The sequence below is a fragment of the Pseudopodoces humilis genome, chromosome 8, assembly GCF_049639895.1.
Source record: "Pseudopodoces humilis isolate 2021_Gansu_Grassland_sample_001 chromosome 8, ASM4963989v1, whole genome shotgun sequence".
Taxonomy (NCBI): Eukaryota; Metazoa; Chordata; class Aves; order Passeriformes; family Paridae; genus Pseudopodoces; species Pseudopodoces humilis.
The window spans coordinates 13,901,987-13,929,051 of NC_142207.1; the positions used below are offsets into that span (position 1 = coordinate 13,901,987).

General features: G+C 44.6%; 1 protein-coding gene across 15 annotated transcripts in view; it reads right to left on the reverse strand.

The window, feature by feature from the left end:
- The window catches only part of BIN1 (bridging integrator 1), a 93,416-nt gene that overhangs the window by 30,503 nt on the left and 35,848 nt on the right, over positions 1-27,065 (reverse strand). For 8 of the 15 annotated variants that reach the window (XM_088058473.1, XM_088058471.1, XM_088058470.1 and 5 more), the window contains exons 2-9: positions 25,048-25,128; positions 19,205-19,259; positions 18,676-18,770; positions 16,739-16,834; positions 11,788-11,895; positions 3,841-3,926; positions 2,454-2,529; positions 317-399 (exon numbers count right to left, since the gene is read on the reverse strand). In XM_088058473.1, the coding sequence (XP_087914599.1) occupies positions 317-399; positions 2,454-2,529; positions 3,841-3,926; positions 11,788-11,895; positions 16,739-16,834; positions 18,676-18,770; positions 19,205-19,259; positions 25,048-25,128 (680 nt within the window). Of the gene's footprint in view, positions 1-316; positions 400-2,453; positions 2,530-3,840; positions 3,927-9,050; positions 9,144-11,787; positions 11,896-16,738; positions 16,835-18,675; positions 18,771-19,204; positions 19,260-25,047; positions 25,129-27,065 lie in introns of all 15 variants that reach the window. The other 7 variants (XM_088058467.1, XM_088058465.1, XM_088058466.1 and 4 more) reach the window with 1 other exon arrangement.

The following is a 27,065-nucleotide window of genomic DNA, read 5'->3' on the forward strand; positions in this document are numbered from 1 at the left end:
GGACCCAGAAGGAAGGGCAGCTCAGTAGCTGGAATTAGACTTTAAAAGCAGAGCTGAGGGTCAGTTGCCTAAATATCAGCACCTAGTGAAAGTTTAGGCCTCCAGATGCTATCCTAGAAAGGTAATAGGTATTGCATTGCATCACCCAGTGCCAAGTGCAATCTTGGGCATGGCTCTAGGAAGTCTCAGGAGGGCAACAGCAGCTGGGCAAATCACTTGAACCTGACAACTTGGAGTTTCAATACCCCTGGGTAGGTAGAGATATCCCTGTCCCACCTCCCCTGCTGAAGGAAAGACACTACCCACAGTTACTGACCTGGGCTGTGCTTTAACAGGGAAGGCATTGCCTGAGTACTGCTTGTCTAGACCCAGCAGGACATCATGAAGATTTTGGTTCAACTGCAAAATACAAAAACAGAAGACAGAAAAAGAATGAGAAAAGAGCTCAGATGCCAGAAGAGAGCCTGGGCTGGCCTGCACAGACTGACCAAACGCAGGCTTGTGGCAGGACATGCACAGTTCCTCAGCTATCCCAAGAGAGGACAACCTTAAATCTGTTTCCACTTCTCTGTGGTGTATGCAGTGCTACAGCACCTGAGCTATCAAAGAGCTGCTGGCATCTCTGGGAATGCTCTGTCTTCCTTAGGGATCATCCTCTTTACTTCCCTATCACCTGGGCCCACCACTGTGCTGCCAGGTACCACTGCAGAGGGAGGTTGATTGTTTACTTAAGATCTGTGTGCTACAGCTGCAACTTCACTCTGGATTTGTAGCCAAAAGATGTTTCTCAGGCCTGCTTACCAAAGCTTGGGATATGGCCATTTCAGCTGTGGAGCCAAAGGCAGCTGGCCTTCAGGTGAACAACTCTTAACTTCACCAGCTGCCTGGGCCATCTAGGCTTGGGCAGAACCTGTATGTCTTTGCAGAAATGCAATATTAGGGGTTAAACTCTGTCTGGAACCAAAGGCTGCCACAGTCACTCCAGACACTCCTATTCTGAAACAGCCAATCCATAAACAAGACAAGATGCCAGATTTATCACTGGTAGGAGGAAGGATCCCATGAAATCAAGGTTGGAGGAACTGTGCAGGCAACACCAGCAATTATTTGGATGCTGTAGCACTGATAAGAAACAGATGGTTCTTATGGAACAAAGCAAAAGCCCTGCCCTCATACAAAGTTCATCAAGAAAGAAAAAATCCTGACAAGAAAAATCATAGAAGAAAATTCCTGTCTAACAAGCTTCTTTCCTATGTTTTGTTGAATGTAAGTTAACAGCAACAAACTAGTGTAAAAATTATAACAATCCTCCCTATTCTTAACAGTTCATCCCTCCGTGGAGAAGAGCAGGCTGTTAACTGGAAAAGACCCCATAAAATGTCAGCAGGGCTCAAAATTGATGTGTTACTCCAAGGCAGAGGGCCTCTGACTGCTGGGAATTGAAGGACTATAATGTTTCCTGTTGCTTAGTGGCTGTTTTGTTGTCAGGATGACATTAAGGAGCAGAGGGAATATAAGGGCTTTCCAGCTGGACTCTCAGTCCTGCCTCAAAATTAGTGCAACATTTACATTTTCAAGCAGCATACAGACCTAAGGAACTCAGGATTTCTCTGGCTCTTAACTGAAAGAAACAAGAACATATTTATAAATGACAGTGGTGATGGGGGACTTCCCCACACACTGGTCCTGAGGTCTCCTCTGGGAGCTGCCACACAGCCCCAGGATTTGTCTTGCCAACACTTCCTTCTGTTGTGGATCCCAAATCAAGGCACACTGGTAGCCCATATAAGGCCCATGCTAAGTACTTAAATGCCTTCTTTTGGGTCACAGGGCAGGAAACAAGCCAAAGCAGAGAGGTACAGGGCGGGGAGAGCCTTTTTGAAGGACTGGAGTGAGGCATGTCTCAGTCTTCAGCTGACTTGCTGAAGTCAAGCTCCCTGCTGGTTTTAACCCCACACCTGGGTACAATGAGGGTAACACAGCAACTGGCAACAGAGGGGGAGGAAAACAGATACCATGTTTAGCCTGACCAGGTTGTAGGTTACAGATCCATAATATACATGAACTAAGAAAGGCAGCAAGAGATAGATCTGAGAATGGCTTCCCTTTCCTCTGTGGACCTACAAACAAGTGCTGTCAAGTGACATGAACTCCCCACTGCTTCCCATGGCCCTGTGGTCTCTTCCCCGTGCTCCATCCCTTTACATTTCCTATGTCAGACTGCTTTTGTCCCAAGTGGAGAGAAAGAAATTATGCTCCAACATAGGGCCATTTTCTCCAGTTGTTTTTTTAGCTTGAGGTTTTGGGGGTTTTTTGTTTGTTTGGGATTGTTTGTTTGTTTTTTCTTTGTTTTTATTTGTTTGAGTTTTGTTTGTTTGCTGGATCTGGGGTTTTGTTTTTCTTTTATTAACAGTGAAGAGATGGTAAGTAGGATAAGCTGTTAGTTGCCTTACCTTGCTCATTTCTTTATGGAAGTTCTCTTCTAGGCCAGCTATACTCTGGAATGTGTTGACATAGAAACCAACACGACTGCCAAATGAAAAACAAGACAGAAGAATTTAATGGACATAATGGTCTCTCAAAACCTTTCAATCCTGCCCCTTCTGCTACCTCCCACCCACCATTCCCATGCAAACTCAATTATATTCTGTCAGGTATGGTACATCTGAGAAGAGATGGTGGCAAGGAAATGCAATAATGGAGCAAAGGCTGGACACAGGACAAACATGTCCTAGGGGAAGAGGAGACCAAATAGGACAGGATCTGAATTTATGCAGGCTAAAGGGAGAGGGAAGTATAGGGAGGGGAGGAAAAAAAGAAAGAAAAAATACAAAAGAAGGTAAAAATAAAAATCACCAGCAGTAGGAAGATGGGAAGAAAAAATGATAGAGGCTGTGATGCAGACAGTGCTGGAACAGCTGGGGGAATTAGCAGGGGGATAGGTATTAATTCATCCAGAAGTCCCTTAACACCAGGGAAGCAAAAGCATGAACTGTTTGCTTCAGGAACAGAAAGAGTAAGAAAGCAAAGGATAGCACAGAGAGCAGCAAGGAAGCAGAAGGATCAGCTGGATAGCAAGAGCCTGTGAAAAACCTGTGGCACCTTAAAATCCCAACAGCTGCCTGTCACCAGCCTGCCAGCTGCCAACAGAGAGTGCTCTACGAGCAGCAGGGAGGGGCTGTCCAAGGCCAGCAGCGTCATAGCTCTGCACAGGGAACCACCCAGATGCCTGTCCCTCCCAGCTCCTTCCCCAGCCAGGCCTGCAGGCTGCTGTGAGAAAGGAGTCCTGACTCAGTCTGGGTGGAAAGGAGAGTGAAGGCAGACATCAGCACTTTGCTTTCCCTCCCCGCTGCTGCCCACTTTCTCAATCTTCACAGACCAGCACTGTCAACCTGAACATGACCACTGCATTTAAAAATAAGAAACTGGGACACTGCTAGGAAGATTTTTCCAGTTTTCCACTGTGTTGCCTCCATAAATCAGCTTCTGCTGCCCTACAGTTAATCCCCCAAGCTAAATCACCTCCCTTTTCATCACCACAATCACTGGTATGGCAAACCCATGGTCTCTCAAGTCTTTCAAGAAAGTTGAGCAGAGTTGGTAGGGAAAAGGGATTAAGCAGACAAAGCAGAGAAATACAGTTTCTCTTTATGGTAAAATCATGTTTTTCAGGAAAATCATGAAGTAAAGCACAAGAGTGAACCTGTGTCTGGGGACATATGGAGACAATTCAGCCAAAAAAAGATCAGACACCCAGTGCAGGTTAAGAAGAACTTTGATCCAAGAGCTTGAATATTCATCTCCTTCCAACCAGCCCTTGTGAAAACTTCCAGCACTCACCTATTCCATAGTGAAGGCAGCTCCTCCTGCAGATCAACATTCATCTCTTCAAACACCTTCTGAGCCTTTACTAACTCTTCTTCAGCCTTAGTAACAGAGAAGGGAGATTGTCAGCTTCAGCACAGACAAGTACCCTGAAGGGCTAGAACAGCTGTGATCCTGTTGGCATCTTTGGGAGACCAGGCAAGATTCTGCCATGAGGTAACCAGTATCCCAAATGAGTCTCCCAGGGACCAGGGTTGCACTGTAAGTGACCCTTCAGGTTGAATGTGTTCCTCGCAGGCTCTCTCAATGGATTTCCCCATTTATACACTCAGCAAATAATTCACAACCACTGCTGTGTTTCGAGTACTTTAAATTTCCCTGACTTCAAAAACTGAATGGAGTTGGTCAGGCAGTTCAGCCTCCAGCCTGGATACAGATGAAGATAATAGGGGCCTCTGTCCCTTGTCAGATCTCAGAAAGAGTTGAAATCCATCCCAAATGGCATTAGAGACGAATCCTTCCTCATGGGGCTCTGCTGAGGTAAGGTCATGCCAAACCCCATCTCTTATGAGGAAGAGAGGAGGTCTGCATCCTTGGCTGATACAGCTCTCCCACAAAGCTGACTGGAGAAGCAAGGAAGGGTATGCAAAGCATGAGTTGTGCCAGCGGGAGGCCAGGCTGCAGGGCTTCAGCAGCACGTCTTGATTTCAGTGGTCTCACACAAGTGCAATCCCTGGCTAGCTGTCGGCCCCAACACTAAAACAGATCTCCTTCTCCCAGATGAGAGTTTAAATTTGACCTGTTCATTGGACCTAGACACTGACAGATCCCAACATCGATGGATGAATAGTCAGGTTTCAGTGACATAAAGGACACTCCTGATTTCTGCTGCTGGCAGTAGACACCAGCAACAAGCACGTGCTCTTTCCTACATCTGTCCTAGGTGACCTCTTTCTCTTTTCAGTGCCCTGACTTAAAGTTTTCTAATTAAAATGTTTCTATCCTGTAGTCTATAGCAGCACAGCATTCTGTCATGTAGTGGGATGTAGAATGACAAGATCTTTGCATGAGCAACTTGGAAGGTCAGCACAAGTGCCTATATACATAACAACAGCAGGAATTTCACACCACCACAGGCCTCTGCAAAGAGCCCACAAGCTATGGAAGCTGGATCTCCCTACCAGCCTGCAGTCAGATTCCTACACCTTCTATGAAATCAAATTTTATCTTCTTTGTGTCAGCTTAATTACAGAAATCCCGCTTACTGCTCCTTAGTGACAGTTACATACAATGACAGGAATGATGGGAGAAAGGACTTAAAAATATTTTGCAGTTCAGAATCCTGTTCCTCACAGGAATCACTCTCTATTATACAGGGAATGATCCTTTCACTTTCCATTTCTCTCCTGACTCAAGAGCAAACCACAGGAGCTCCTACTTTCCAGCTAGCTTCACCTGCCAAAGAGTTGCTCATTGCTGCCAGAGGCAAGGCTAAGGCTCTGTCCTCAAGACCAGGGGAAAACGTTTCCCTTGTAAAAAGACACATCCGGGAGGTACTCAAAAATTAAGACCTGGTGAGGAACAGGCAAGGGGAGAAGGGGTCATGATGCTTCCACCCAGAAACCCCTGTTTCGCTGCTACACTCACTGAAAAACTCAACATTTCAAGAGGGTTTGCACGAAACAAACAAAACGTCTTTTAAACAGAGACACAGTTTATGCTGAATGACAGACAATGATCACAAAGACTCGTTCTTTAAAACACCTTTATGAATGAATGTTTCTAATGCAACCATTAGGGAGTAAAGGGAGTAAAAAAAAAAAACCCAACCCAACAAGTCCACCCTTTGGCTTTATCTTATTCTAACTTCCAAACTACACTGGAACCACAATCAACCCAGGAGATGTGAAAGCTGGGAAATGAGGCATCATTGAATGCTGTTAGTTTTTCAGACGTGGTGAATATCATTAACATTCTTTCCCTCTCTCGTTTACCTGTTTATAAGGTCAAAGAACCCAGAAAGCAAGTTCTATGCAATGAATGTTGTGACATCCCGAGGCAAAGGCAAAATCAACAGGCAACGTTCACTCCAGAGTAGTTGTAGGAATCAGGGATCCATCCAGGGCCTGTGGCTCAGCTAGTGCTCTCATCCCCAGGCAGAGCATTGAACTAATTCTTCAGTCCTTAGTCAGCCCAGGGATCTTCACACCACTGGGATTTCATTCTGCTGGAATGAAGCTGCAATCCTGGCACTTGATAGGCCTGACTGCTTCCAGCCAGAGCTAAAGCCGGACATCAGCCTGGTCACAAACCCTTCTAGAGAAAAAGCCAGCTCAGGGAGTGAGGTGGGGAAAGGCAGAGACAGGTTCTAGGAAAGAGCCCACTGCCACATCTGCACTTTCTGTTTCAGCTGCCATCCTCGCCACCCTGAGGGGAAACCGAGGCAGGACTTAATGCCCACACCCATGAAATATGATCTCAGAAAAATCTTTCTCTCCTCTCCCTGCCTGAAAGGGGGAAGGTTTGAGCAAGAGATGGACAACAAATGCTTTCCTGACCTTTCACCTAGCCAAAGCTCGGAGTGCCAAGCACAACCAGTTCAGTTGTGGCAGGGGGCAATTTTTCCACACTGTTTCTGCCCTACCAGACATCTCAGCCCTCCTGAGTGTCTGGTTATGTCCAGCCTGTTGTTTTCAGGCAGTCTGTTGACTATTTCACTTCAAAGACTATGTTGTGAACTGTGGTGATTAGGCACTGCTCAGTAAATAGTTGAGATATCCCAGAGGCAGGGATAAGGAAGAGAACAGGAAGACTCCCTCCAGGCCTGAGCCCCACCAGTCCTAACCAGACCTGCCTCTCAGGACTCAACTTGTTAACTTTCTCCTACAAACAAAGATATTGTTCTGTTATCACTGCAGCACCAAGTATGTTGCCTTTCAGTCTGCATTAAACATGTCAGCAGAGCTTAGTCAAAAGCAAGAATTTGCTGTTCTAAGCCATTTTCCTCTTTGTTTCAAAAAGCACAGTCACTGACATTTCTAACTAGGAGTGTGCAATAGCAAGTCCCACAGCAGACTTCCCAAAAAATCCCCACTGTGTTGTTTTTGTTATTATCTGCTAAAGGCCTAAAGAGCCAGAAGTTTGCACACTGGAGGGAGGGACCTTGCTTTACAGTAGAAGCATCAGATCTCACTGACCCCGTTTTTGCATTGAGCTATTATCAGGCAAGAAGAGACAGCAACACAGCTGCTGGTATAAGGAGACTATTTTAGGCTTCTCAATAAATCCAGTGTCATCAGCCCTCCCAGTTTCATCAAGAGGTTAATGACATTTAGGGCTGTCATTAACACTTTCAGTCTTGAAATCATACAAATACAAAAACTGAAGCCTATTTCTGCCTATCTACTAATGTTTGTGAAGGCAAGCTGGAAAACCTACAGGTTCAGAATACAACTAATGTTCTTTATTATGGTTTTTTTGTTGGTTTCCAACCAAAAGTAAAATTAAAATAAAGAAAAAAAACAAAGAAGAAAACCCCAAATACTTACACAAATAGAAACAAAAAATTAGGGTTAGCAATAGCATTACTTAGCTGAGGAATAAAAGGACCTGTTTTGAAAATAAATATCTGTAGTCACTGAAAATATTAATGCCATGTATTAGGAGATTAACACCCCCACATCACAGTGGGTGGAAAGATTACACAGTCCCTTGCACATGCTGTAGGGCAAAGTCACCCAGTACAGTGAAATTATGGACTCTTGGTAGCCTAAGATCCACAGGCAATGGATTAAGAGGGCACTCACAGGTACTGCTTCTCTGGACAGTCTGTGTGTGCTGCATTTATAGCAGTCACTACAGCCAAGTCTGAGAAGAGGAAAAATGCCCAAGAGCTGATAGACTATATGTATATATATATATTTGTGATTTTTTTGCTAGTCCTCCAGAAATACCACCAATCAAACAGACCAATCAGGAACCACAAGTGTGCAGGTAGTCCCCAGCTGGGCCAGCAGAGGCACAGGGAAAGCCCCCGGCAGCCTGCCATGTGTCCTTCTCCCTTCAGTCAAGAATGAATACATATTTCCTCCCTTTGCTCTGCATCTTAAGCGGGGCTGCTAACAGCTGGTCTTTCCCCAAGCTTTACTGATGTGGTAATGGAGTCTTTTCCCTGATCCAAAGTAAAAAAGTAACTGTGAAAAACCCAGGAGCTTCGTAAGGTGAAAGGCATTTCTAAACTGCAATTCATCCATGGACAAGGAATGTGAAGACATAGGAGCATTCGAATGAGAACATATGAGCTCACCAGGAACTTGTGAGCAGGTAGCTGATGCTCTCCCAGTCTGGGTAAGGATTTATTATCCCTTGCTCATTGAAAGCATTTTCTTCTCACCAACTGTCTCCTGACAGCTCCCTCTTATCCCTTAATGTGTTCCAATGGAAACAATGATCAAGATTTTATCAGAAAGTCACACTTCTATGCAAGTAGGATTGAAATTTTTATTTCCAGCAGTTCCTCTGAGCTGATCATGTTCCTCAAGATGCTATAACCTAAGTTCTGCCAGATGACAGCACCTTGACCTCAGCTTGGAACTTTTCAAAGATGTCACACAGGGTGCAAATTGCCTGATCTGGGCCCATCTCTTCTCCTGTGCAGACCAAAATTATATTTAAAAATGTATCTTTTAAACCACAACAGCCAGGACAGCGCTCATTTGGGAAATGTGAACTTTACCACAGGAGAATGTTGCAAGCTAACTCAGCAGCCACAGAAATCTCAATGTTATTTTTTTGTGGTTTTATTCAATGACATGAATCCATAGGCAAATTTTTCAGCATTTCCTCTTTTTCTTTTTTTTTTTCAAAACAGCAACAATAAAAATTGACTGCTTCTCTTAGAGCAAAATGGAAGCACTAATTGGAGAAACTGTGTACTACATCACCCTCTGCCTTGGAGTTATTCCACAGCCTTTCTTCATCTACATTTCATTTCAGGGGGAGAAAACAACAGTCCAGTATTGACACACCTGACTAGAAATCAATCGGGCAGGCACAGATTCATTCACTGGGCAGCAACTTCCAGGTGCCCACCGTGGCTAAGAAGTGTCAAGGACACACTTATCAGAGAGGACTAGAGTGAACGTTGCCTAGAGATTACTTGCATGGTACAATCTAGAGCCCAGAATAGCGCATGCAGGGTTAGAGCCAGGTAGATCAGCAGTCACCTGATTTCGGAGCAGATTAGTTTGTGCAACGAGGTGAGCTTGTAGCTTCCCTTGACACCACTGAGGCGCAGCTTTCTCAAGCAGCGAAACAGGCTGGGGGAGGGAGCATGTTTGAGTGGGAAAAAAAAAGAAAAAAAAAATAAACAGAGAACAAGAGAGACACAAACATATATCTTTTAGGATAAAAAAATTAAAATCACAACAGAGAGTATTTAGAGGCTGGGCCAAACCAGTATCACCAAGGCGAGAGAAAAAAACAAACATCCTGGGACTGATCAGTTATGAATCCTTTGAAGCATGCCAAGTTTAGCAGTAATTAATGTTCCCATGTGGGCTGGATACTGCAGACCAGCCAGGCAGCTGTAAGAGCAACAGATACAGTTGTTAGTGACCTAGCACACAGACAACCCTACTCCAAGGCATGGCTGTGAAGTTGGAGCTCCTTAAAGAGAGGTCAGGATTAATTAACCATCATAATTATTTGCATGCAACAGCTGAAAGTCCACAGTGATTTATTTTAATAGCAGAATGTAAGTTTAGCAATAAGTGGCAGGGGTCCTGGGTGGGAAAAGAACATCCATATATTACACAAGAATAAAGAGACCATGCAGTGCCAAAAAGTATTTGCACTGCTGTTTCTGTTACTATACCATGAAACCTTAATCAAGGCAGTTCCCACTTGTATCCTGTATCAGAAACATGATTTCTCTTTCATAGGGGTCTGTCATCACATTCCAAAGTAACTTACACTGGAACAATCCTAATTCAAAGGTCACAAGAGCAAAACTCCAGGCGTAGAAACAGAGAGGTGAACTTCCTACAGCAGCTGAGTGCACGCTGAGCCCCAGCTGCTGCCCACAGCCCTGCAGAGCTGCGTGCCTGGAAATGCCAGATCACAGGCTGGACAGTGGAAACTGCCCACTTGGGAAGGCCACACATACATAACTCCCTGGGACTTGTTGCTCCCGTCTTTGCAGGAGCAGGACAGTGCAATGTGTCACGTATTATCCTGTGCATGAGCTTAGGGCCTAAATTACAGAGGCTGGAAGGATCTCATCCAGTGCACGTTTTGGCTAACGAGAAGAGTTTGATCAGGTGTTGAGAGACCCCTTCACAAGCTACATCATGAATAGAGCACCAACTCATAACTCAATATTTCACTCTTCAAACTGTATTGTTTTATATACCTGTTGTATCATCTTAGATGAGCATTTGGGGCAACAGTGAGTGCAGCAGTGATAAAGGGAGCAAACCTCTGCTACAGAGCACCAGGAACCAGCCTGAGTAAATCAATTCCTAGGAAAACTTGTCTCCACTGCAGCAAAGATCCCACTGGCATGCACCAATAAAATAACATGCCCCAGGGAAATTCTGCTCTTACCCCAAACACAATGAATTACTGCTTTGAACTGAAGGCACAACCAGCTGGGCCTCATGCCTTGCATACAGAATCAAGACTTGCTTTGCCACACAAGTGATGCAATGACACTTGGGCCATCAATCTCTCTTCCCTTTTGTCTGTCAAGGTTAATCACAGTGCATGCAGTGCAGTGTAGATCACTGATGACTTGCAGCTTAACAATAAAAGTACTGTGGCCACTAAACGCACATGTTTCACTCGGGGTAGAGATGTATCTTAATTTCTTCTATGCAGGAAAAACACCAGGATCTCTTACACAGCTCCTATTCCCCCATACCAAAATAACCCTAAGCAAAGGATGACAACTCTTGTCAGCCTGGTTAAAAGATACAGATCCAGGGTCTTTCTTTCCTGTACTGCTTCTACCCTGAAGAGTCAATTTACCATGGCCCACATTGAAGAGAATTAAAGATGTCTCCCCAGACCTGGACTATTCTGTTGTGTCAAGAAGTGTCCTGTGAAGGGAAGCACACGGGTTCAAATACATTTAGAGTACAAGAGAAATCCCTAACTCATTTTAGGGGCAGTATTCAATTCATGCACCTACTCTAGAACAAAATTAGCACAATTATCTTTCTTCTGCTACATTAAAAAATGTAAACTTTATTTTTAATTAAAGTAAATCTCATTAAAAATAAAATCCTTCACTTGAATATTGGGCAAACCCTGGATCAAGCTATCACAGGCAGGAAAGAAACCTGACAAGAGAAAACTTATTTTTCTGCTTTTAACCATGTTTATTATCCAGTAATTGCGACCAACAGACAACAGAATACATTCATCAAGTGTGCATAGGGTGCATTTCCATCAATGTACTTGTCACTCACACTCCTAAGGGTCTCTCTCCTAGGATATCAGAGGACTTCACAAACACAACCAACCTCAAGCAACACTCAAACATTCTTACCACTGCTTTAGAATGGGGAGATAGAGCCCCAAGAAGCGGACCAACTGTAACATTTTTCTGGAGTGCTGCAAGATTTTTCTTCCCCAAGGGGCACAGAGACTTTTCTTCTGTGCATGTGGTAAAACCCATGCCCAAGCATTTGGCCAAGACATGCAGACTGATGATGGTGAGTCTGAACCAACCCAACAGAGGCCATCCTGCCTTCCAGGAAAACTAAACAAATGGAAGGAAATACCTAGCAAAACCACACCAGTTCACAGTACCTCAATGATCTTAAAGGTCCTTTCCAATATGAGTGAATTCTTTGAAAACACAATGAAGAGGTACAGGTGAACTTAAAAGCTGCTCAGTCGGCAAATGTAGACCTCCCAAAAAGAAAGGAAGGCTACAAATCCTCCTGATTGCTTTACCTTTGCGATTTTGGTTTCATCCTTCTTCTTTGCAGTTTGCAGGGCTTCAAAGTGGTGTCTGGCACTGTCGTAATCCACAAGCTTCCTTCCTCGCTTTGCGATACGAGACTAGAAAGACAGAGAAAAGAGTCACACCAATCTTCCCCAGCAGCCAAAACTGCAAAACCTCCCAGGAAAAATCCCCTCCTCTTCACCCAAGTTCAGAACACCCCACACTCTGCCCACACAAGGACTCTCCCCGGATCCTCACACAGGCTGCCCAGAGAGGAGGCCCTGGGAGCCATCTGTGGCAAGCACTATTTCAGAGGTGCCTCAGGAGGAGAGAGGACCCACCAAGGGAAGGCAAAGGGATCCAGCCAACAGGCCCCACCTCTGGCTGACATGCATGTTTTCAGAACTTCAGCTCCACTGCTTCCTAAGCCCCACAGTGTACCTCCATCCTACAGGTTCCTTCATTATTTTTCAGGGCTTCCTGAGGGCTGCAGCCAGTCTCTAACTAACCAGCTCACTAGTTCATGTGGAAGCCTGAGAGATAAGGTACAACAAAAAAAGGCATTTCTGCTGCCAGCACAGCAGAAGCACTTGTCCACATGCTCAGGATATGCTATGAACAGCCTTTTGGACCCTGTAACAGAAGCTGCAGGCAGTAGTGACTGCAGCCACAGGCAGAGGTCTGCTGTCACCAGCATATAAGCACAGGAAGTGCAAAGGAAAACCCACAGCACCAGGTCACCAGCACGCAACACTGAAGCCAAAACAAATACAAGGAGGGAGCTGACTGTGTACCAGACTTAGATTCAGAAATGGAGTCCTGACAAATCCATGGCTGAGAATCCAGGACAGACAGTCAGGCCTGTGGCCTGATCCTGTGTTATCCTTCTTGAACCGAGAAGCCTCAGGCTCTCTCTCCCAGGAGAGTTGCACTTTATTGAGGCTCTAGCCCACTGGGCTTCCCTGTTTTAGGAACTAGCCATCCCCTCAGCCCCCTGACTCCAACACAGTCTGCAAGCACTCCAGACTATCTGGGTTGGAGCACACATCTTCCCAGCCTGACCATAACACTTTCCCCCTAGATCAGAGAGCCTGGACCGGCGTCAGTAATCAGTAGTCCAGAGACAGGCTGGATAAGAGAGTGAAAAGGCATGGCAAGAAGCCAGGAGGATTTCTAATTAACCACAAAACCCAGGGACACAGAAAGTGCAGAATGAGGAATCAGCACTGGGATTTACTGGCAAAAGCAGAATCCTCTTCTCTCCTGTGCTTGGCAGGGAGCTGTGGTTTCCTCTCCCCAGGCTCCTGCAGATACACTGCAAAACTGCACTCAGGGCTGATCTCTCTGCCAGACCAGCTGGGAGCAGCTCGCACATCTCCCACACATGCTCCTCTGCACTTCCAGCAAACGCTGCTGCAGCCCTGGCTGAGTCACAGCAGGCCTGCAGGATCTCAGCCATATGCACACCCAAACTCTCTTCTAAATGCTCTGCTCACTCCAAGAGAAGAGTCACAAAGAAGCTGAGCCACTCCACAGTCGAGGTCACTAAAAGACACCTCCCAGTCATTGCACTGCCAGCCAGGAGACAAGGTATTGGAGGGGGCTTCCAGCTGCACAGTGATCTGAGATGCAAGGTGATGCATCCTACAAACACACCAGAGGAAACATGGTCCCATCTGGCATTTAAGAGATACCATTTTGCCCCTAGGTCAGCCTAGCAGAGACAACTGGAGTTTTCCCCACCTCTGACACGGCCAACAGCCACTTCAGATTTCCCAGCTACCCCACCACGGAGTTGGAGTCAATGTCACCCGTCTTTCAAACAAAATAACTCCTCCATGTTTATGCAGCTCCCAGACTTCTAACACCCACCCCCACGTGGGTGTGAGCCCTCCTGGCATGACCACTGATCACTCCAATGCCTGTGATGGCACTAACAGGATTTAGCCCAGTCCTGGAAGGCTGCAGGGCTCCCTCGTATGACCCTGGGACAGCAGCAGGCACCCACCACCACCCCAAAGTAACAGCTGAACTCCCACAGACTTTACTACTTTGCAACAAATCCATCTTCTTTTGAGCCTCCTTCAAAAAACAAAGCAACCCAAACCAAAGCCAAGCCATCACAAAAAACTTCTGCTCTCCACACCCTTCTTTACTGACACTTGGTTTTACAGCTAGTAGAGCACCGGTTTTCTGTGCAAGACATAAAATCCCCAATTCCACAGCTATTCAGAACTTGGGCTGTAGTTTATCATATTCTCTGGCCTCACTGCAGAGGCCTGTACTCTTATTGCATATTGTGCAAAACCAACCAAAAACTCACTCAGAAATATTAAAGATTATGCAAGAAGAGTCTTACTCCAAGAAGTACAGACGCTGACCTGCAAAGAAAGTTTAAAGTACTTTTTGCATTCCCATTTGTCAAGTTAGAGAAGATGGGGAAGCCTTGTTCAGGGCTGAACACCCAACACTGGATAAATTATTTTCTTTAACACACAAAAATTCCTTACTAAAGGCATGCTCTGTTTTCACATTCCTGCTGTGGATCCCTTTTCAAGTCCAAAAAATCCAAGGGAACTTTTACAGCCCCTCAAGTAAAGATGGATTCAGAACATGATAGAATGCAAAAAAATATAATGCATGCATGATCTAACTCATCACACATTTTAGTTACTGGGCCATTAATAAAAACAAGCCTTTTCACAACTAAATTAAAACCCTCTTCTCTCAGAAATCAACTTATTTTACCAGAGTAATGCCAGAATTCCAGTAAAAGCAGAAAATTTCATTTTGTGGAAAACAAAAAGCAGAAAATTATTATCATAACAAAAAAAAACAACTCAAATATTCTGTAAATAACATAAGACTGGAGAGTTTTTTTTTTGCCTGACAATCTCAAGAACTCTAATTCCTTATGTGAGGCCTAGCTATACTTCTGTTCAGGCACAGCAATGCTCAACAACTGCATTTCTAGGAGTTTCTACCACTTGACAAAAATGTATTTGAATTCAAACACTTCTTATTGCTCTGGGGTAGAGAATGTTGCATCCAGCTGAATTACCCATAAGAACATACTGAGCTTTTTAGGTTCATACCACTGAAAGTCCATTTTAAAGGAACAGTCAACTCTAGCAAAACACATCCATATCTTACTTTAAGAACCTACATAAAGCCACTCGTTTTAGGAAGGGAAGCAGAGGTGAGTAGTGCGCTCTAAAACATTAGTTGAATTGCACATGAAATTGCTTTTATGCAATAACATAAAATTCACCTTTTGTAGGGCATCATCTGACAACTGAGAAAGAACATTAGTAATAAACTCTCTAGTGACCCATTCAGAAATCAGCTGCCTCTAGCAATACTTTAATATTTATTCATCTTTGCATACCTATTTGTTCCCATACTTTTCAGACCCATGGGTGAAATTCAGGCTGCTGAGGGCAACTGTGGTGATGTCAACAGAGTGAAACCATCAGTGTCAGAAAATGGTGTAGCAAGAATCTTAGTTTGCAGACATAATTACAACTTCAGTACAAAGGTCATAGCTTTTCCTTCTAATATAAACAAACATCATTGTTTAATTCAGAGAGAAAACGGCCAGCATTTACAGGCATGTGTGATGGTTTTCACTGCATACCTTTTAATTCCTACACAAAGGCTTTGTGATAGTAATGCCAACAGGAACCCATTATTCTTTCTCAGCAGGATAAAACTTAATGCATTTGAAGGTGCTCAGTACTTAATACCTTGAGTTTTGGTGGAATTTGGGTGCTCCCACTCTTGTGTTCCTTTTAAAATCCCACTGTAAAACCTCAGCAGGATTCTAGCAAAATTTAAAAATTCTGAAGATACTCAACATGGAAAAAAGTGACACTCTGAGATGACCCAATGTACAGCCAGAGAGGTTGGTAAAATGGGATTTGGTCCAAAGCAGTGCCAAAATCTGAGTCTACAGCAAGCCCAAAGTAAGCCATCCTGCTGAAGAAGCAGCACAGCTTGCACTTCTGACTGAGGTACATGGCATCACACCCCAGGGAGATCAGTCCCACAGCCTTCAGTGGGTGGAAAGCCACAGCCCTTCCCCACTTCAGACTTCCAGGGGCAGAAGAGGCTGGAAAAATGAAGCAAAAACAGGGAGTCCCAGGAGATAAGGACGCTGCTGTTAGTGATCATTTTACCAGCCTGTGACCTGCCCCCATCTGATACAGCACTATCCTCCTGAAGCAACAAATACTGACAAACGTTTTAAGAGACATGTGGTGGGGAAAGGGTTGCTTTCACTGGCAAGTAGCCAAGCTGATACTTCCCATATGTTGATATCATTACTAGTGCTTCCATATGGTGAAGACATTTCCTGCATAACCTCTAAATGAACAGAGAGGAGATAACTGTGGGGGAAGGGAAGGTCACGGGACATCATTCAAACCCAAGTCCCTGGACACAATCTCTCCCAAAAAGACACCTATCCAGCATTCTCCCTTCCCTGAAAAAGGCTGGTTACACACACAGCAGGACTTCAAAGCCTCACAGGAATCTGCCCTCCACACCAGCCTCCACTCATTTAGTACATTTGCCACTAACTGCCTCCTCAATGTTTTCTGCTTACAAGGAATTTAAAAGACAAAAGGGCCAAAAAGAGAGATTGAGATCTGAGCTATTGCTGACACTGCCCTCCCTGCACTCTGATGCAATAGGGAATTTCATGGATCCTCCTGTTTCACACTTATATTTTCTCTTCATCATCTTTCCCCTGCATTCTTCACTCTTGTTTTAAGCCCAAAAATAGAACAAAACATTTTCAATTAACCCAGAGCTGCAGAGATCTGGCTGCTTTCAAAGAAGACCTTGGAGAAGGGCAGCACACATTCTCCTAAAGAAGATGGGGATGTAAGAAATTGATCTTTAGAGCTTTTTATCTGCTGTGACTCTCTAGATCGAATAGTTTAAAGAGAATCTTACTTTAATATCTGGAAATTGGCCCAGGTACGTATCCATAGTCAGAAGTGCTTGATCCACCAGCTTCTGATGGAAATCCGTCCATAGGAGGTCATTGTTCTGAAAAACAAAAGTAATGAGTTAACTATTAAGAACACAGGGCTCCACATTTCTGTTTTTCTCTGTCAGTGCTACAACCAACAATCTTGGGCCCTCAGAGCACTTAAGAAACAGTAATTTCTTTGGAACTAATGATAACAGAGATATTGGCAGAAATGAGAAAGCCTGATGCAGCTAATTCAGGTGACCTCTCCAAGGACAAAATGCCTTTGAAGCCCTATCTTTCCCCTGCAATGGTAAACTCAAGTCAGTACAATGGAAGATGATTGTCAGGCTGGTTTTGCCTCCTTCTCCCAGCAGCTACAAAAAAGGGACACCTGACACCACAAGGCAGCATTTTCTGTTTTTCATTACAATACAATAATATTAAAATATTACAATATTAATAATACAGCTTTCTGAAGAACCATGAACAACAGAAAGCTACACTAGCAGTCTTCAGCCCTCACACCACCTGCCTCCACATCCCAATGGAGCCCACAGCCAAGGCTTGCACCCTGAGCTGTGCCCACTTTATCCTTAACTTTAGTTCAGCGACAGTAATTTCCTATCAACACCTTGGACTAGATGAAAATTACCCCTCTCTCCCATTTTTCCACTTAAACAAAGGGTTTTGGCTAAAACATTCAGGAAAAATTCCCACTTTATGCTTTTTATTTGGCAGGAGTAACTCTTCTCTCGCACCTATCTTTTCACAAGCAAAACAAAAAAGGAATTAAAGAGGGAGGTGGAAAGCTGGAAACATTCTTGCAGACCCAAAGGAGTAACTAGTTCTCAAGATATGTCCCCTTTGACCTCTCTGGCTCAAATTTTCTGAAGGGTAAATCTCTCAAGAGGCACCACAACGGCTCAGGAAGAAACAAGGCCAACAGAGACTGTGAAGCCAAACCAGCCGAAATACAACTCAATTATTTACTGCAACAGTACTACCTAATGCAAAGTCTCCACGTTAATGAAAAAATCAACCTGGAAACATTCAGGTTTTGTTTGAATTATCTGCTTTGAAGTCATTATTTCCTGGGCAAGATACAGATGTTATTTCAGGTGAGATTTTCTGCAGGGGAAAGAAGGGGAAGGAAAAAATCCTCCTCCTGCTCTCTTGTCTAGTCCTTCACCACTACTCCAATGCCACAGACAGCTGCAGATAAGCCCAGTCCTGTAGCCTCATGGCAAATGAATCCAGAAGCTGAACTGCCACAGCTGCTGCTCAGCAGAACAGCTGAGCAAGAGAGCAGAGGGTGCTGCCTCCAGCTGGACCCACCACAGGCACATGCCAAGGGGGATCCACACTGCCAAATGACAGGCTGTGCCCTAAGCTCCCCAGAAAACACCTGGGCAAGTGGGGCAGGCATCACCTCGCCAAGGGATGAGAACAGCAGTCTGGGGTGACACATGGCTCAGCCAAACAAGGGAACAACTGAAACAAGGCAGCTGGTGCTACTGCCATGAGGGGTTGTGCAGCTACACAACTGGCTGCTCTGACTGCTTTTGCTGTGGTCTTATCTGCCCCTTTCTCTTACACAGCATATAAGCACCACATCCAGTTGGCCCTACCCTTTTGGAATCCTCTGTCCCCATTTAGCCACTCTGGGGGGAACAAACAGCTTCTTGGCATAAGTGTATGTCTCTATGTAATGTACAAACACCTGGCAACAATCTCCTACAAACATACAGGCCACATCCTTTCAGCCTTCCTTTCTTCACTGTGCTGAGTTTGTCTCCAATTCTTCTGCAAAGTCATATGCCTGAAAAAATGTGGTGCAGACATAGCTTCCAAAGTCCCTTTCTTCTGACAGAGCAGAGCAGAGCAGGACATCCCCACACCCTAGACAAAGCCTTACCTCTGCTATTTTATTTGTGTCATCTCTCCCAGGCCAATCTGGCTCATAAACTTCCTGCAAACACTCTGTCAACTTCTTGGAGGCCTCATGCATAGCTAGGAAAGAAGAGGGAACTGTTCAGACAAAGAAGAAAATAACGTGTACCTCACATTTAAACCTTTTGCTGAGGAATAGAGACACAGGAGCATTACAACAGTTGCTGAGTCTGACACTTGATGACACAGAGATGGAAGGTAACCAGAGGGAGAAAGGAACCATGAGTGCAGTTGCATCAACCCTTTGTGTTCATCCTCCCCTAGAAGGACACATGAATGTCCATCTGCTAAGACAGCGCCACGTGTTTGGCATCAAAGTACAACCCCATTCCATCCCAGCTGGCCCCAAAGGATTCTGAAAGATCCTCCCCCAGACAAGGCTGACCTGTCCTGCAGCTCGTGCCTGGGGAAACACCAGGAAGGGGAAGGCTGCAGAAACCTCACTGCATAGGTAAGCATTAGAGGGAAGAGACCTCTGCTCGTGCAGACCTTACCTTTGACAGAAGCCAGGTAAGTTCGGAGGTCCTTCTGCAGCCTCGTGCCTTCGGACTGTGAACGTAAGGAGACCATCAGTTATTCTCTCAGCTAAAAAGAGTGTAAGAAGCCCCCAAGCATTTCCAATTAAAGAAAACTGGTCTTGAAGATGGGCTAGACACCAGTCCTACGATCACATGAAACTTCAAGCTATCACATTTTTTGCATTTTTTTGCTCTGTGTTCTAGGAATTTCTAGGACTTTTCCAGCAAATGTACTCATAATTCCTCTCCTCTTGTACTCTATTTGGGCCAGTTCCCAATGTTTCCCCAGACTAGGAGACTGTTTGTAAAACCGGCCAGCTCTTTCCAACCCCTTGTTTCCTTTGCTGATGGCAGTAGGAAAAGAGCAAATGCAAACTCATCCAGAACTTTCGAGGCATAAAAAACAACTTGGGCCATGCTGTTGGAAGCAGATGGATTTCTCACAAAGCTATGTTATCACTGCAACTTCAACAGCTGGGCAGATTTAGCCTCTGCTTAAAGAGCACAGCTGCACTGGGAGCACAAAGGATCTCAGCATGAGCTCAGTTGAGACAAGAGGTGCCTGAGTGGTGGGGAGAACTGATGGGAAACATCTTTTGAAGTCAGTAGCTCTGAGGCACCTGTTGAAGATGTCCTGTGAGCTCCCTGTCTTTGGAGTTGGCTTCAGCTGTCAAAATTCATTATGCTGGGGTGCCCCCTCAGTGAGGCACAAACTGGGAAGGAGGAAGAATGACAGCAGGCTGTGAGGTGCAGTGGTGTCTTTTCTGCATTCGTGTTTTGAAAAAGATATGCAAAGTCCCACCAATGGATACATTATCATCCTGCAGCTGTATCATTTTTAATAACTAAATTTGAACTCACAACTTGGAGGTTATCAAAAACTATCAGCAGGGAATGTCCTCTGCAGAACTTGCCCACTACACACTTGGGCACTGCAATGTTTGGAGCAGTAACATTCAAAACTACCACGTTTAAAATCAGAAACCACCTCTAAAATTGTGTCCATGCTTGCCCTAACCCTGCCACACCAGCACATGACACAAGCCAAACTCAGAACTCCTCAAGTCTCAATACCCAGTTCCAAAGCCATGGAGACAAAAGTATCATCTGAGCAGAAAGCCAGCGCCACAATTAAATGTCTAATCAATATTTTTAGATAGATCACCTGAAAAACCTACAAGTCAGGGCTGAAAACTGGAGCAAGCAATTGCAGCAATGCAGAACCAGCCTTCTGTGTTCTCCAGGCATCCTCACCAGAATGTGGTGCTGCATCCTGCAGATGGAGTGGTCTCAGTCACCTCTTACTGATGTTTAAACTCACAGTTACAGCTGATCTCTGTCATTACGGAGTCACCTAAGTCTCTTATAAGTAGAGCCTGACAGAGAGAGTGAACAGACTTTATAGCCTGTAAGATCTATAAGCAGAAAGATTTTCAATGAGAGACCCGTGTTCAGAGTTTTGCCCTGAATCCTGTTTTCCCAGCTCCCCTGGCGACCTGTGGTTCCTGTCCAGTTTCCTCTCTGGCATTTCTGTTGATTTTTTCCTGTCCACCAGTAAAGCAGCTCCCTTGCCACAAAGGTTTATTTTTTAAATTATTTTAAGCATTATTGCCTTCCCATAAAATTTTGGGGTAACTTTAAGACCATTGCTTTCTCTCTGTGCATGCAGCACCTGCTTTCTTCAAGCAGCCTATAGTAAGCTCTCAAGTACTGCCACAATTCTGCATTAATCAGTGAATCATTAAGGCTGGAAAAGTCCTCCAAGATCACCAAGTCCAAACTTTTACTGAACATCACCATGTCCACTAAACCAGTTCCATGTCTCTGTGTTTCCCAAACACTTCCAGGGATGGCTTCTCTGGGGAGCCTGTTCCAATGCTCTCTCCAAAATGCCTCTCACAATGCAGTTAGACACTGTCAAATACAATCCAAAACAGAAACTTTCAACACTCTTGAGTGCACATTTAAAAGATGCTTCTTAAACCAAATGGTAAAAAAAGTAGGGAAAAGAGTCAAACTGGAACCAGAAAAACAAATCAACTTCCCAGTTATCAAAGAGCTGAAAGATGTGCAGAGGGAAGTTACAGAGGTATGGCTCAATATGGAGATGTTTAAACACACAAGTGTCATCTTGTTTGAGCAGATATTGCCATACTTGCAATCGCAGTGTAATTCAGACCCATGAGCCTATAACACAACCAGGTATAACAGGAAGGACAGTGTACAGATGGATATTTAAAAGTGCTATGCTCGAGAGGCTGGAAAACCTCTCTCCCTTCCCAAAGACCTAATGAACCACCCATTACTTACAGCTCTGTGAAAGAAAAACACTGAAGTGTTTTGATATCTTTCTGTGCTTTCTTATCTTGAAACCAAGCCCTAGCTAAGTATGTGATTTTACTGTAGAGCTGCTTCTTGGTAGCAGACAGGTTTCCTAGAACCCTTTTCTCCCAATCTTAAAAAGGAATTATTTCATCCTAATTTTAGACAGCAAGCCCTTTACATAAGCTCTCTGATTCTGCAGTTCTAGGGGGAAGGATTTTATTATCAGCAGGGATGTTCGACATGTGAGGGGGCAGGAGGTAATGTCCTGTTCCAGATTAGATTAATGTAGGGCTAGAAGAGCAGACTGTGTAATTACAGGGAGGGGAAGCAGTGAAACTACAGCTCCAGGTAAGCCCCCACTCAGCAAAACTTTAGAATTGTTAAGACCCAGAGCCTGAACAACTGGTGAGAAGTTCCACCCTGGGGTACCACAAGGAGGCTGTTAAACTTGTTTTGCCACCTAGGGCTGAAATGGAAACTGCTGGGTGTGAAGGGTTCTTGTCTGGGAAGAAACCCTCTCTCTGAGCTACTGACTGTAATGGGAACCTGCTCTGCAAGAGGGAAGATGCAGTCCCCATTGCCTGCCTTGCAGCAGGGGCTGTGCCCAACACAGCGTGGTGCAGGCAGAGATGGACGCAGCTTGTGCCAGCAGCAGCTTCCCTCTCCTGTGCTTGGTGTGAAAGGCTGTAAACCAGCCCAGAACTTACACACAAGTGGCAGCTGGTATCAAAACCCAGCTGCTTTGCCAGGCAGAAGCACACAGGGTGCCAGGTGTAAGAGCTGCCACCAGCCTCACACTGTCCCTGCAGTGAGCACTTCAGCAAAGGACAAGAGAAGCCAAAGCCTGGCACACCTCAGGCAGGTGCTGAGTTGCACCTTTATAGCAGGACTCCTGCTCCCAGGTTGGCAAGGACAATATCTGGGACAGATCCTTGTGCCAATGACTGAACACAAGTGACACTGGGAAAGGGAAGGGGGAGAGAGCCTTCAAAGAGATGTTTGGGTAGGTTAATAGCCAAAGAATCTCCATGAGGGAGTAATGAGGGGCAGTTCTGCTGCTTGTCAAGCCTTCAGGAGATAAGCATGCCCTGAACCTGCATGGCTGTGTCCAGCTCTTTTGTCACAAAGCAAATCCATATGAGCTAACAAGTTCATACCATTCAGGGACCTCAGAGTGGTGCTCTTATATGAACCTGATGACAGAGAGTTATCTAAGAAGTGCAATGCCCTCCTTTATGTCCACTCTACCACTATTTGAGAGAACCATAAATACCTTGGTTGAAAATGTCTAAGTGATTTTTAGACCAGGACTACATTCCTCAACAGCCTATACAGAGAAACATTTGTCAAAGTGGTCCAACACAGTCATTAGAGTCAGAGGAACCTCTAATCAGCCAGTGAACAAGGTCACTGTCTGCTCACACCCTAGCCAGTTCCACAAGAGAGCAGCGATGTTCTGTCACCAGCCTGCAGCAAAAGGTCAGCTTTCCTTCAGGCTTCCACTCCCCACTGGAGCAGACTTTGTAATGAAAGGTCATAGAAATCTCAAAGATAACTATACTACATACACCTCATACATAAAAAAATATAAAGAAGTGTATATATATGTATATATGGCTGATTTTTTATTCCCCTAGTCCTCAGCTCTGGATATCTTAAGAATCCAGCTAACTCACACTCATGGTTTGCCCTGTAAAATAGGCATTGTCTGCATTTGTTTTAGTAGTAAGGAAACTGAGGGCCTAAGTAAAACCAGCACACCCCAAGTAGCAAATGCAGAGCATTCTCCAGCTTCTTTGATTAATTATTTGGGGAATTTAGTTCATGGTCTGCTCCATAAAACAGGAAAAAAATTCAGATGTAAGGGATACAAGATGCAGCCTTTAACAGGCTCCTCACAGCACCACTGGAACTCACAGCTCTGGAAATTGAAAAAGCCAACCCAGACAGTCACACCTAGAAATCTGGATTTGAGGCTTTTTGTATTTCTCTTTTAAAAAGGTTATTTCTTAATTGCTTAAAAATTATACCAAAAAAATCACATCTGGTAATGTCATGTTGTCAGAAAGCAATTAAAATGTATTCTGGCATGTACAAGAGAGTATCATTGCTGGACATTCTACAGACATGCTGCAGGAGCTTCAGGAGCAATAGCTGCTATTGCTGCCAAGAGAACAAGAATTAGTGTCCAGGAATCTGCAATCAGCTCTGGTTACACATAAGTCAAAGCCAGACTGAAGGATTTTCATTACATTCAGCTGTGGCAAATCCCTACTCAGCTGGTTTTGCGACACATAACCACATCTGCTGAGTCTCAACAGACATGATGCAGCTGCCACTAACAGCTCTAGAAAAAGGTCCTAAATGTGTCAGGCCACAAAAGGGTAACAGATTTCTTCAGCACCACCTGAGCTATGCTGTGGCACATATTTCCTGCCACAAAACAGAAGCAATGCTTCCCCTAACAACAAGCACCAGCAAAACCCACAAGGTAACTGGTGTTTTCCCCTCTTGGAGGCTGAAGGCTCTAGATAAAAAATAAAACACACCCAGCTGAAGATCAAAACCTTCTGCTGTGGAAGTAGGAGGGTGGGGAAAAATTGCTACACTGTTAAAATATTTCTGTGCACTAAAATATTGGGGATGAGGCAGACACGCAGAAGAATAATGACTCAGGCCTGACACAGTGATTGTGCAAGTATGGGGAGGAAGTCAGATTTAGCTCTTAGCCATGGAAGGATGTTCCCTTCTCACCATTTGCTTTCTTTGTCTCTTCTGTCCTTTACTGTGCTTAGGAAACTGAAACTGCCTTGTTTCATTTTATTTTTTCATTTCTGTTTCCCACCCTATCCATCTTTCAGGGACACAATGTTGCTCTTATATCCCCACTTCCAGCGGAGGAGCAAAAATTACTTTACAAAGCAGCTGCTAACTGAAGAAAGTGTTCTGGTTGAACTATTTGTTTTTCAAAAATTGGGTCTGGAACAAGTATTATTTTTACCAATCCCTTCACTCTCATGCCCAGTGACAGGACTGGAGGAAACAGGATGAAGCTGAGGCAGGGGAAGTTTAAGCTGGGTATCAGGAAAAGGTTTTTCACCCAGAGAGTGGCTGGGTGCTGGAACAGGCTCCCCAGGGAAGTGGCCACAGCACCAGCCAGAGAGTTCAGGAAGCATTTGGATTATCCAAATGCTAATGCTCTCAGGCACATGGTGTGACTCATGGGGTGTCCTGCACAGGACCAGGAGTTGGACTTGATGATCACGATGGGCCCCTTCCAACTCAGCATGCTCTATGATTCTCTCACTGATTCCATGAAAGGGACCCTGGAGTCACAGTGTCGTTTCTTGTAAGAGAAAAGTTATGAGTTATGGGTCACTTCAATAGGCCTATGACATTGTTTAACTTAATGGCCTTTAATTACACATTGCAGCACATGACTGGAAGCTAATACTGAAACCCAGGGTGCAATTACATGTTGCAAATTATCTTACCAGCTGTTTGTTGAAGTTCTGCACACACTGTTCAAACTGCTCATCTTTTGTTTCATCTGCTTTACCAAGCTTCTGAAGGACCTGTGGAGAGAGAAGAAGGAGACTTCAAACACAGATACAGCAAAGCAGAGACAAAGAAATAGTTGCATGTTTTTGGTCCTTAGGCTGAGAAAAGAAAAGTTTAAAAGTCACCCTTATTCTTGTGCTCAAAATTTTCAGGATCTTTTTCCACACATCATAGCTTGAAAACAAGTTTACAGATGAGTCAAGAAGAACTTGGACCTCTTACATTCTGCTGTGCTGAAAAGCATGACTGAGGCTTGTCTTTCGCTGATCTAATGCTTTTTGCAGACAAGGCAATAGCAATCCAGTTCTCTCCTGAACCACCAAGACACAAACCACATCCCTAATATGCCTTGTGTTGTGTAGTTACACTTATCCTGATTTAACACTAGTCTCTAGTCCAGACAGGGTGGGGTTCTGCTCCCAGAACAGCTGGATGGTTCTCAAACACAGAAAGCTGTGCAGAGATCTCAGGGAGGGAGGGTGGCTGGAGCAGTGAAAGTCCCACCTTCCTTCCACCTTTTCTCACTATGCACATGCTTGGCAAGAGCTGGCTGCTGAGAGCCACTGGGGACCTTACACCACTAATCTGTGTGACACTCCAAGTGTCACTTCTGAGAGTGTCAGCAGCCACCTTCCTGCACAACACAGCTCTCCACAGCCTGTAAAAAAATCCTTATCAGACTACTTCTCTTATCACCCTTCTCTCTTAGTTTCCTCTCCATGCAGCTAAGTGGATTGCTCCCAGGCTTAGAACAAAACAGCATTTCATGTTCTGGGCTGGCAGGTACATTCATCACAAGAAGTCTGGGAAAATCTGTGGAGGAGGGCAGCAGCTATTTATTTCCATGCCCCAAGCAACTCCAGCTGTAAGGAGACTGGGATATACCCTGCAACTGGTTAGGGCCGATTATATCATCTCTCTGAATCAAAACTAAAACCTAATCATGCCAAAAATAAATAAATAAATAAATAAATAAATAAATAAATAAAAAAGTGAGGCAGCCCTGTCTGGAAAGGGCACGACTGCTCAAGAGGCAGAAAGCATTGGAAAGCTGGAGTCTCCCTTGCTCTGCTGAGCACAGCAGAACAGCCCCTTACCCACAGACCCCGCTATCACATTCAGCCCCTTTTGGGAAGAAGGGGATTAAGGCAAAAAAAAGCAGGTCCCTGTTACTGACATCAGGTCTTCAGGCAGACCATTAGTAACTGCCCCCAGAATATGAGGAACTGCCAGAGAGCCATGACAGTCACCCAAACCAGTTTCCTCCAGCTGCCTTTGCTACCCATGGATCTTCTCAGAGAACAACAGAGAATTTTTCCCCTGCAAGGCAGGGATCAATCTCTCATAACTAGTCCCCAAAATGTAATTGAAAAGGATCATGCAACAGGATGTAGAATAGAGTATTTTCAATCTGAAGTGACCTACAACAGCAATTTAGTCCAACTGGCCATGCTCCTACTGGCCCACTCTCATGGTTTTTTTATACTATTGAGGTGGAGGACACCTGTTATGCCTATTTGACTAATCTCAGTTCCTCTCTCCCCCATACACGAATGGATATTCCCATCTCACCCCTGATCATAGTAACTGACTGTAGTGGAAGATGTGATAAATCAGTGCAGTCATTCAGCATCCAGCCCCTAAATCCCCTTATTTCAGCTGGGATTAAATGTCTAGGAGAGAATCACTGTTTTTCATTCTCCCTCTGTTCAACAGCTTTTCTTCACCTCCATAAATTGCTGAGATATTCCAGTGTCAGCAAAAGGAAGGAAAAGGACATACAGACAAAAAGTGCCATCTCTGTCACCAAGAACCACCAGAATTTTAAGTACAACTTTCTACAGCTCAAATGCCAGCAACAAATGCTGCAGCTACAAATGCCTGATGTTCTTGGTAAATCTGTCTACACAGCAGGACATAGACAGCATGAATATTCCCTTCTTCCTCACAA